Source organism: Saccostrea echinata, unplaced genomic scaffold (genome assembly GCF_033153115.1).
Source record: "Saccostrea echinata isolate AGI-Se365-2 ecotype Australia unplaced genomic scaffold, CSIRO_AGI_Sech_v1 ptg000009l, whole genome shotgun sequence".
In the NCBI taxonomy this organism is placed as follows: Eukaryota; Metazoa; Mollusca; class Bivalvia; order Ostreida; family Ostreidae; genus Saccostrea; species Saccostrea echinata.
In genome coordinates, this window is record NW_026889758.1 from 53927904 (window position 1) to 53940213 (window position 12310).

Genomic DNA, 12310 nt, shown 5'->3' on the forward strand with positions numbered 1-12310 from the left:
GGGCGACGGCTGGGTATTAAGACCTATACGTCAGTCCAAGTATCCAGCCAAGATTGTTCTTGAGCAACAGAAAATAATGTTATAACGAGGATTCAGAATCTGACAGTAAATATGAGATCCTCGGTACAATGTTTCATTCATTGAAAAGCTGGTTCCCCCCCCCCCCCCTTTTTGTTGCAGTATAGTTAAATCATGGTAAATTTTAACGTGATATTGAATTAATAAAATTTGGTTGTGAAAAAAAATTGGAACCTTTTTTTTTAGATTACTAGATATTCTAGTGACCTAAATTTCACATATTGAAATTCATGATATATTTTAAAAAAGTATATACCCTAACAGAACGTTGGAGATACCGAATAATAAGAATACAGAATTATGTAAGAAGAATCATAAATGTTCTACATTGTCAAAGAATATTAGCAATATACATGTATCTATATCTTCGGTATAAAACATTATACAAACAAGGAAGTACAGGACTGCCTTGCAAGATACTGTCAAATCGCTAAAATTATACTTCTCGCTAGAGTTATTAGTATACCAATTTTTTAATAACGAAGTTATAACCCCCTCCCCCCCCCCCCCTGCACAAGTTTAAGGGGGTACCGGTATATTAGAATCAGCATGTCCATCTATCTGTCTGTCCGTGTGTAGACATGACTTTGTCCGGAAATATTCTTAGAAACTACTGTATGGAATTGTCTGAAAATCCATACGCACCTTATTTACCAAACATGTGCACCTGGAATTTAATTAGATATTGTATAATTTTATTTTTTTCATTTTATTTTCTGTTAAATACCTCACAAAACAAATTGCAGAGTATGATACCTCGCTAGATGACAGATGGATGCAATTAAGTTTTTCAATGTGATATCAAAAAACAGTACATCGATTACATTGTACATAGTATTTTGATGTTTTATTAGGCTGTGACACAGTGCCTTCATAAAAAATAAAATGAGCAATTGAAGTTTGACTCTGTCGTTGTTAACATTGTGAACTCACTCTTGATCTATAAAACTTTTAGTGATTAAAGGGTAACATGTTGTATTTGTCCATTCCGAACAGTTCTCTAGTTAGAGCTAAATCGATAAATTTAGGTCTCGCTAAAAATTCCACTTATACGGTATATATTCGGTAGGAAAATGGTTCGTTGTTTACGATTTAGACCCCCGAGTCGTTTATTCAATATTAACAGTTTTCAAGAAAACTGTTTGCATCATGAAAATGAACAGTTAGCTTTCTCACGTTGTAAATTGTAAAAAAACAAACAAACAAACAAAAAAGCGAAAAGATAAAATCGGTTTCAAGTTTTAAACATCTTATAAGGATATTCAAATTTGTAAATTTTGATTTTTCAAATGTTCTAAATTTTGCACTTATAGTACCCAGAAATGGGCTATTCCATTTAAAAAACCTGTGGTGTATTGATATATATTGATAAGTATATATACTTAGATTGCTAGTTTGAGTTTTTTAAACGTATGTCACTTCTTCACTTTTGATTTGAGGAATTATTTAAACAACGCTAAGTAGTAAAGGTCAGTTTATATACCCTCATCAATTTTATATGTAAAACAATTTAGTTAATAAACCTGAAATTGCAATTGAAACTGAAATAAACACGTAATGTGTATATATAGAATTGAATGTTATATTTAGTCTTTGTCACTTAGTTTTCACAGTTTACTTATGTTCAGTGAATTATATTATTATGGCTATTCCAAGAAAGCTTTTATTCTGGTATACATGGTTAAAAAAACTAGATGAACGAGTGTATATACTTGTGTATATTTCTTACACTGTTAAAATAACATTGACTTGAATTCAAGTTTCGCCGAACTATGAGTATAATTGCACTATTTGGAATTATTTTCCTTTCTTTTGAATACGAGTATTTTTTTTTTTAAAAAATACAACCAAAGAACAGTTATATTCTTCAGCACCCCCCCCCCCGACTAATGTTTTTGAATTTGATACGCTTTGTGTGTTTTTAATATATTAATATATAGATCTTAGATAGACCGGCCTGAGCTGCAACATTTTGAGAATTAAACAATTTAAAGCATATGAATTGATCATCAATTCTCAAAAATGTATAATGTTCACAGATTTTCATCTCAAGAGAGATTTAATTTCCGAACTTTAGAGTTTAAATATTTACGACCTTTATTTAAATATTAAGAAGCAGTAAACCGAGATATTTTTTCTACATTTAAAAGAATTAAATTTCCTACAAAATTGAAATAGTTGATTTTCTGAAGATAAGATATAGATACTTTGATTTTAATGAAAAATAAAATCAAATTTGATTTGAGCTTTTGGTTGTAATATTTCGCTAATATGGCATGCGACATTCATCCATTTTACCTCTGACTTTTTGTGTAAGATTACACGTTTAACTAAATAGGGAGGTTTAATGAATTTGATGTCTCTTTCAATATATCACACTAAATGATTTTCTCTAAATGAATATTTCAATAACAGAAAATAGATCAAAAGTATAAATGACCCTGTTGCTAATGGAGAATGTCTTTTGAAACGGAAGGGGGGGGGGTCAATTGTCTAAGTCAAGGCAACAAAGTTAAAACTGCTTGGTGTAATGTGAACGTATGCTAAGCCAAGGAAGATGTGTTTGCTGAGCCAAGGAAGATGTGTTCATTAAAAAAAAGTCCATGATTGTATGACCATACGGACTGCTAAGTTCGGAGTTTAAAAGGAAAAATTTAAAAAAAACAAACAAACAAAATCGAACTAAACAAGGAAATGGACATTCTGCAAATCTGAAAATGTTAGATAAATTCTTACTAAGTGGAAGATCAACAATTTCTAATTCCTTTCTGACAAACAACAAAATTTACAGTTTTTATCAAGACACCCTCCTTTTAAGACTTTGAAGACTCAGTAATATGGTATTTATTGCATTTACAATTTAAGTAATTACTACTACTACTTATAATAGTAATAATACTTCTTTTGTTAGTCATGAAAAAAAGACCATTTCAAATACGAAACTTGCTGATCTCACTCTCCTTTCATTAGACATAAGAGCACCATCTGATTATTAGATATCCCTTTTGTCCCAAAACTTCCACCTTTTACAATATCTAAAATATTTATATCATGCTTACTACTTTTCATGAGTTACCATATTTAAAAAAGCCTATATAAAATTTGCTTGAATTGTGTGGGTTGTTTACCAGAACTGGTAATAGGTGTGCAAAAAGATTTTTTTTTCCTTTTGACAAACCAGTTTTCACAAAGAATCACATTTAAAAGGTCGATGACACTTAATCAAACTCCATTGAAATCTCATTTGATATTTGAAACATAATCTGATGACGGTATATATATAAATTTGAAGTACGTTTCAGTTCCGACGTTTACTTGTAAATTGTCCAGACGGTTTTGACACTTTTTAAACAATCGAAACTTCTCGGGCCTTTCCGACAAGCGTTTTTCCGACCTCCGACGGAAAGACACGAGATGATGCGATTGACTTTTTTAAATATATTGACGTGTTTTAGAAACATATTTTAAATATTTATGCCCCCGTTATCGAAGATTCGGGGGCATATAGTTTTTGCCCTGTCCGTCATTCTGTCTGTTTGTCGGGGTTTTTCCGCAAAAAACTTAAGCCTTACCCATTACATTTGATTGGTTGGAGCTATGGCTTTTATTTTCCACATGTGTATTCCTCGTGACAAAACCTTAATTTTGGTACCACCATATTTGACCTTTTGACCTCGACCTTGGAGTTTGACCCAGTTTTGCGAAATTTTACCCAACTTAAACCTTGGACATAACTTTTGAACAATTGGTGCTTAGGCTTTCATATTTCACATGTGTAATCCCTGTGACAAGACCTTCCTTTGGATACCAACAACTTTGACCTTTTGAATTGACCTAGGAGTTTGATCTACTTCTGAAAAACTTTAACCTTGGCCATAACTTTTGAACAGTTGGTGCCAGGGCCTTCATACTTCACATGTGTATTCCTTGTGACAAGACCTTATTTTGGATACCAACAACTTTGACCCTTTGACTTTGACCTTGGAGTTTGACCTTCTTTTGAAAAACCTTAACCATGGTAGTAACTTTTAAAACGGATAGTGCTAGGGTTATCATATTTCACAGGTAGGCATTTCCTTGGGCACCATTAATTTTGACCTTTTGACCTTGATATTTGACTTACTTTTGAAGAACCTTAACCTTTTCAGTATCTATTTAATGGTTGCTGCTAGGACTTTTATGTTTAAACATTAAAAAAAAAAACAAATGGAAAGATTTTATGTTATTCCTTAAACAACATTCTAGAATTGCACTCACCTTAAATTCTCTGGTAATGTTTTGCAATTGGTCAATACTTAAATCTTTCCGTGAACTTAAAATTGCAACTTAAAAAAATGTTTTTAAGAAGTCTCATTAGAAACGTTATAGTTATAAATAATTTTTTGGTAATATCACATAGATTAAATTTTAATTCAGCTAACTCTCATCATGGAGATATTTTATTTACATCATCCAAAAAGAAAACGATTTTCAAGATTGCTTTTCAAGAGGGTCAAATCTCATGAAGGAGAAAATATCTCATAGAAAAAGTCTGCCAACAAAAGACAAAATCGATTCTTGGTTTATCCTCCTCCTCTGGATTTCAAGAAATAAACGCTTTATCTGTAATTTTACAATAGAATACATCTCTAAATATGGCGCATTCTCAGGAGTTGTAAGTTCAAAGAATTTGGAGTAAGATGTAGCTATGGAGTCCAAGCATAGAAATAAACGATTATTGTCTCTCAAGAATCTGTAGATATCTTTTAGTAATCTTTCTGTCCGTCTACAAATTTCCTCCTGGTAACTTCTTACCTGACTATTTTATAATGTTCAAATTTGGTATGTTGTTTTAGCAGATATAAAGAAATGTTCTGCGTTGATTCTGCGTATCATTCAACTGGGGTAGATTGGCTAAATTGGCAAAGAGAGATAACTTCTGAAGTAATTCTTATTTTAAGAGTTGTATATCCATTGTTGGGGGCTTTAGAGAAATAAGTCATTAAAAAAAGGAAAAAGTTACATATATGAGGGGTGGGGTGGGATGGGGAGGGTTGACTCCTTTTGGATTAATTATCTTTTTTTCTACACAAGATCTATAATGATCACATAAGATTAAGATTTATAAATTATTATATATTAGAGTAAATGCTGTATTTTTCAAAATAAGGTCGTGCCACTGACTGGCTGATATTTGCATTCAACAAAATCTGGCATACCACCATAAAATACATCCTTTAATTTGGTTTGGTAATAATAGAATTGATGTTTAAAAATGGTTTATGATATGAGATTTTACGATTACCGCCCTATATACAGTGTATACACATCTACACGGAAACTGTTCTTTTTATGTCCCTGTATTGAAGATTCGGAGGTATACACTAATAGTTTTTGCCCTGTTCGTCCGTCCGTCTGTCTGTCTGTCTGTCTGTCTGTCTGTCTGTTTGTTTGTCCGCAAAAACTTTAACCTTGCCAATAACTTTTTGATCGGTTGGAGCTATGACTTTCATATTTCACATGTGTATTCCATTTGACAAGACCTTTCTTTGGGTACCATCATATTTGACCTATTGACCTTGACCTTGAAGTTTGACCCTATTTTGCAAAAAATTTGATACTTTAACCTTGGCCATAATTTTTGAATGATTGGTGTTAGGGCTTTCATATACTTCACATATGTAATCCTTGTGACAAGACATTCCTTAGAATATCAATCACTTTGACCCTTTTACCTTGACCTAGGAGTTGCCCTACTTTTGAAAAACTTGAACCTTGGCCATAACTTTTTAACCTTTAGTGCTAGGGCTTTCATACTTCATATATGTAATCCTAGTGACAAGACCTTCCTTTGGATAGCAACAACTTTGACCCTTTGACCTTTACCTTGGAGTTTGACTTACTTTTGAAAAACTTTAACCTTGGCCATAAGGTTTAAACATTTGGTGCTAGGGCTTTAATACTTCACATGTGCATTCCTTGTTCCTTTGGATACCAACAATTTTGGCACTGACCTTGACCTTGGAGTTTGACCTACTTTAAAAAACTTTAACCTTGGCCATAACATGTGAGCGTTTGGTCCTAGTGCTTTCACATTTCAAGAACATGTGTATGACTTGTGACAAGACTTTCCCTTGGGACCCCATTTGACCTTAACCTAGCCGTTTTACTTACTTTTAAACAACTTTAACCTTTTGAACAGTTATTACTAGGACTTTCAAATTTCACAGGTATATTCCTCGAGACAGGACCCTTCTTTGTGTACCAACATTTTTGATCTGTTGACCTGGAGTTTAACTTACATGAGAGAAATTTTAACCTTCGCCATAAGCTGCCATACGGGGGCATCAGTGTTTCACAAACACATCTTGTTTTAATTGGTATACAGGAGTACACATTCTGTCATTTAGGAATATCTTTAAGTAACATTTTTATGCCCCTGTATCGAAGATTCGGGAGTATATAGATTTTGCCCTGACCGTCCGTCTGTCTCTCTGTCTTTTATCTGTTTGTCTGTATGTCCGCAAAAACTTAACATTGCTCACAACTTTTGATTGGTTAGAGCTATGGCTTTAATATTTCGCATGTGTATTCCTTGTGACAAGACTTTTCTTTGGGTACCAGCATATTTGATTTTTTGACCTTGGAGTTTGACCCAGTTTTACAAAATTTTACCCAACATTAACCTTGGCCATAACTTTTGAACAGTTAGTGCTAGCGCTTCATACTTCACATGTGTATTCCTTGTGACAAGACCTTCCTTTGAAGACCAACAACTTTGACCCTTGACCTTGACCCATGAGTTTGACCTACTTTCGAAAAACTTTAACCTTGGCCATAACTTTTGAACTGTTGGAGCTAGGGCTTTCATACTTCAAGTGTTTTATCCTTGTTACAAGACCTTCCTTTGGGTTCCATCATTTTTGACCTTGACATAGGAGTTTGACGTACTTTTGGAAAACTTTAACCTTGGCCATAACTTTTGAACAGTTGGTGCTAGGGCCCTCATTATTTACATGTGTAATTCTTGTGACAAGACCTTCCTTTTGATACCAACAATTATAGCCCATTGACCTTGACCTTGGAGTTTGACCTATTTTAGAAAACTTTAACCTTGGTCATTACTTTTGAACATTTGGTGCCAGGACTTTCATACTTACATATGTAATCCTTGTGACAAGACCTTACTTTGGATACCAACAACTTTAACCCTTTGACCTTGACCTTGGAGATTGACCTACATTTGAAAAACTTTAACGTTGGCCATATCTTTTGAACGGTTGGTGCTAGGGCTTTCATTTTTCACATAATTATGTATTTCTTGTGAGAAGGCCTTTCCTTGGGCACCATTAAATTTGACCATTTGACCTTGACCTTGATGTTTGACTTGCTTTTGAAAAACTTTAACCTTTTCCATATCTATTTAATGGTTGCTGCTAGGGCTTACATATTTCACAGGTATATTTCTCGGGAAAAGACCTTACTTTGGGTACCAACATATTTGATTTGCATTTGAGAAAGTTTAACCTTCGCTATAAGTTGCCATATACAGGGGCATCAGTTCTTCACAAACATATCTTGTTTTTTATTAATTTTATTCTCATATTTAAAGTTTTCTTTTATTTATTTTTTTTAATTATTAATTTATAACAGTAACATCCAGGGTCCGTAGCAACGTTTTTCAAAGGGGAGGGGGGGGGGGCAGCCTAAAAAATTGTCAAGCAAACAAAGCAAAACTTAAACTGCCCAAACTCGAAAAATCCCATTTCGTGTGTTGATGTGAGTTGGGGGGTTGGGTTCCGGTACTTTTTTTTTTCAAAATGCTGGAATTTGCCAGTGTAGACCGAACAGCAACAGGAAGTGGGGAGTGGGGGAAGCAGCTTCCAAATGAAATTTTCACAGTTAAACTATACATAAAAAATATTCTCAGAAGAAGTCCCCCTACTTCGCCCCCGCGTACTAGGGGGCCTGATCTCTCCAATCCTTTACATATTTCAGGTCCTTCTAGATTAAGGTTTGAAACTTTTAATCAGTTTTTATTCTATTCACGAAAATAGATATTTGTAATAACATGAATAACTTGATTTTCTATCAATAGAGAAAATATTTGAACATACACCGAACTGTCAACTATCTTCAAAGTATATTTCCCCTAATCATCCAATGCACTTGTTTATATTGTGAGGTTTTTTCATTGAATGTACTTTCTCAATAACACCGTCTTTGTCACTATTTTCATCTATGTGTATTTGTATTCTTTTAGTAATTGTGTCATGCGGTCAATATGTGGTTGAAGACGAAGTAAATATCACTTTGCACGTCAAACATAGACAGTACAACATTTGTTAGGACTCTGACCTATTTTGGCCAGTTGTGGTTGAGTAATGTTGATTTAAAGCTTCAGAAAAAATAGGCTTATAATTTTCTTGTATTAATTGGATGATTTGGGAACATGAGTGGATACCGGGTACCTGAAGTGAAAGTGTTTACTGTCACAAGGTAAATATTCCACCCTTAAATTATGTTTCTAATTGTATTAAATTTCTATTAATTAAATACAAATCAGAAAGAAATAAACTAAGTAATCATTATAAGCATTAAAAAGATTTAATCTGATTTTTTAAAATCTTTCTGTTAATTTAGAAATTGAAAAAAAATATTATAAAATATAAATATAAAATTGGCAATGAAATAGATTTGAAAATCGTTATCAAATACAAAAAATGAAGATTGAAGGTACCTCGATTTGCATTCTTTGTTTCTTTTATCCTCACATAGGAAAAAGTTGATATACTATATGTTAAAAGAAGACCTTTTTGCGAAATAGATATTTATATAATTTTTCATATAAAGCATCCCTTTCCATATGTGTCTATCTTTTGTTTTATCCATTTTTGACTTAATTAATAGTCTACCACAGTGCAATTATGTGAGACGGAAGCTTTGCTCATTTCCTTGAACACATACCTGTAGAATTTCAAGGAAAAATGTATGAATTATAAACTTTTGACAATGTGGTTTCCAGTGTGCCTTGAACTTCTCATTAATAAAAAGACTATCATGCAAATGAGGGTCGAATCTCTATGTAGGATCTATCACAAACAGTGGCGTTTATTATCATGGTGTAAATTTTGAATTTACTGAGTGACAGTTCATGACAGCATTCCCCTTATATATATATATATATATATATATATATATATATATATATATATATATATATATATATATATATATATATATATATATATATATATATATATATATATATAATATTGAATTTAAAGAAGTCCTTGGTATAGGTAGTAATACAAAAAATATAATGAAGATTTCGTAGAAGATGGCACTTTAAGCCATAGCGCTTTCGCCTCTTGGCTCTTCAGTCTTCTGAAGAGCCAAGAGGCGAATGCGCTATGGATTAAAAGTGCCATTCTCTACGAAATCTTTATTATATATATATATATATATATATATATATATATATATATATATATATATATATATATATATATATATATATACCAGTATATATTACAGAGAAAAGCATATGTATACCAGTGTATATCACGGAGAAATTCGCTTTTTATAGGATACTCACTTCCACCTCAACCAAGGGTTAACTCTCGACCTACGGAATCTGTCTCCTAGCAGTATAGAAACAGCGCGCTGGACCGCTCGGCCATCTAGGCAAATCTTAAAACTTGCTTTCGATGTCGATAGAATTCTCGTGGCGCAACCCTACACTACGCGGTCATTGAGAATGGAAGTGAGATACAGATTTGTTTTGAAGCTATTTTATTGAATAAATCAAAAGGATCGGAAAAAAGTTTTAACAATTTACTGGTTCCACTAACAATATGTCATGCAAAATAGATCAATGATACAACTATTTGGACATAAGTTATATTAGAGGATCGTTACCGATACAACAATGAAATTAATTTATTTTTAAAGGAGAATTTTTTCATGAACTGTCATTCGGTAAATTCAAAATTATATTTATCTCTTTACTAACGTCTTAGGAGATGAGACGGAGTAGTGATAGAGCTATACCTAAGAAATTTTTGGTTCTGTTGAAAATGAAACTCACTACATGACAAGGTCATAACGGTGGGGTTTGGGATGGCATTGTCTGATATCTAGTCCTATAACTATCATATCTATTAACCGTGTTTTAAAGTGCATAGAATAAAGCTTTTTCAAAATATTTACTCTCAGATTTTCGAGTGCGCTTTCGTGTCAATTTATTACGCAGAAGAAATTAATCCAAGTTTTTAAATTTTTAAGAAATAACTTTGATATTTTTGTCTTGTTTTGTTTGTTCTAAATCTTTATGAAATGCTTTTGGAAATGTTGAATCAGGTATTAATTTCTAATTAAAAACCATAAAGCACTTTGACATTTTGTATTAAATTATGTCAATCGCTCAATAAAAATAGAATACAGGTAAACACAACATAGCATACATGTATATCTAAACAGAGGTAACAGGTAGGTTGAAAGGACGTCGCCCTATATTACATTCAAAAGTGCTTGGGTTGTGCTGTGTAGAGCAAAAGTATCAATTGGCAAATTTTGTTTAAAAATGGATAATTCTGGAAACATGAACGGATTTCAAGCACCCCCAGTGCAGGTTTTTACTATTTCAAGGTAATTTCATTTCTTGCTGAAAATGTACAAAATCGCGTAGTCGAGGTGAACGTTTAGACAGTGTATTTGATTATTCTTTGGATACCTATGAGATACAGATCTATGAGAATTTTCAGTCTCTGATTAGAATTACAGCATTTAAATACAAAGAAAGTGATGGAAAATACTAGAGTACCTAGAATTCTGTGCATTTCGAAAATTTACGAAACTAAAATGAAAAAAAGTTTCACTAGAAGTGTATGAAAACCGATATGCCTATTGTGAACTAGTTAATGTAAACACATGTCGACCATCATGGCAGTTGATAAACATCAGTAAAATGCTAATTTGTTTGAAATGACTTTTTGAAAGAGTTAACCAGTCGTGGATTTATTAAAACTTCATACAAATTTATTTTAAAAAGACCATTTAGTTTTGTCCTCTGCTTATGAATTGGTAATCATAGAATATTAGCAAAGAACAAGCAAATTCAAAGAATTGTGGAAATTGAAAAGGACTTAAGGTTAAAATTTTCAGTTAAGGTCACGAGATCAAAAACCAGAGAACATTTGAAAAAGTCTTGAAACAGGTAATACGCATGTAAAATATAAAAGATAATCTTCTCTCATTCAAAAATTATCAGCATTGAATATTAAAATTCTTGAAAGTTAGGTAAAACTTTAATGTCACGGGGTGAAAAATCATAAACATTCGAAAACGTCTTGTCATATATAATACACATGTCAAATATGCTTGCCCCATCTGTTTTCATTTAAAAGTTATGTACAATGTAATTTTTTTTTTTTTGAAAAGTATGTCAAACTTTAAGATCAGTGTTAGGGAGTCAATAATCATAGCACGTTCAGAAACATCTTATCACAGGTATGCACATGTCAATAATGAATGATCCATCTTTTCGCATTTAAAAGTTATAATCAGTGTTAAAATTTTTGAAAAGTAGGTCAAACTCCAAGGTCATGGGGTAAAAAATCAAAGTACATTTGGAAAGGCCTTGTCACAGGTAATGTGCAAGTAAAATATGAAAGCCCTAAATCCTCTCATTCAAAAGTTATGACTGTGGTTAAAGTAATGTGAAAATTTTTGAAAATTAGGTCAGACATCAAAGTTAAGGACACATGGTCAAAAAGTCATATTTTATCATTGGAAAGGTCTTGTCACAATAAATATGAAAACCCTATATTTTCTCATTCAAAAGTTATGACCAAGGTTAAAGTTTGTGACAGACAGACGGGCAGACTGACAGACGATTGAGATTTGATGTCCCCTCGCCGCTAAAGCAGGGGACAATGAGAGAAAACTAAAATCATTTTTCTAATTCTTTATCAGCTTTATAGATATTTCTACTAACTGTCCTACATGGCTTCATGCACATGTAATTGTACATATGCATGTAATTATGGATCACTGTATACTTAACTGTGTCTTCTGTATCTGTTGATAACTTTCGTGGAATTTTCTAGAAATGATAAAAATTATAGATGTATTTTATGTAATATTGACATCGTCAAAAGGATACATTATTGAAGGGTGTCCGATACTAGTATGTGATTTTGTATTTTAAGTTTTAACGTTAGTTAAAGCCTGATTGGTGGGCCAGGCGTTG

The 12310-nt window shown here is 32.5% G+C and overlaps 1 protein-coding gene across 3 annotated transcripts in view; it reads left to right on the forward strand.

Annotated features, from left to right (window-relative positions):
- LOC133183119 (solute carrier family 23 member 1-like) overlaps positions 1-12310 on the forward strand; it is a 36816-nt gene that overhangs the window by 13831 nt on the left and 10675 nt on the right. The window contains exon 1 of one of the 3 annotated variants that reach the window (XM_061318078.1): positions 10637-10707. The exons of the other annotated variants lie outside the window; for them this stretch is intronic. Within the exon in view, the coding sequence (XP_061174062.1) occupies positions 10643-10707 (65 nt within the window). The 5' untranslated portion in view covers positions 10637-10642. Of the gene's footprint in view, positions 1-10636; positions 10708-12310 lie in introns of those variants that run through there. 3 annotated transcript variants of the gene reach the window in all.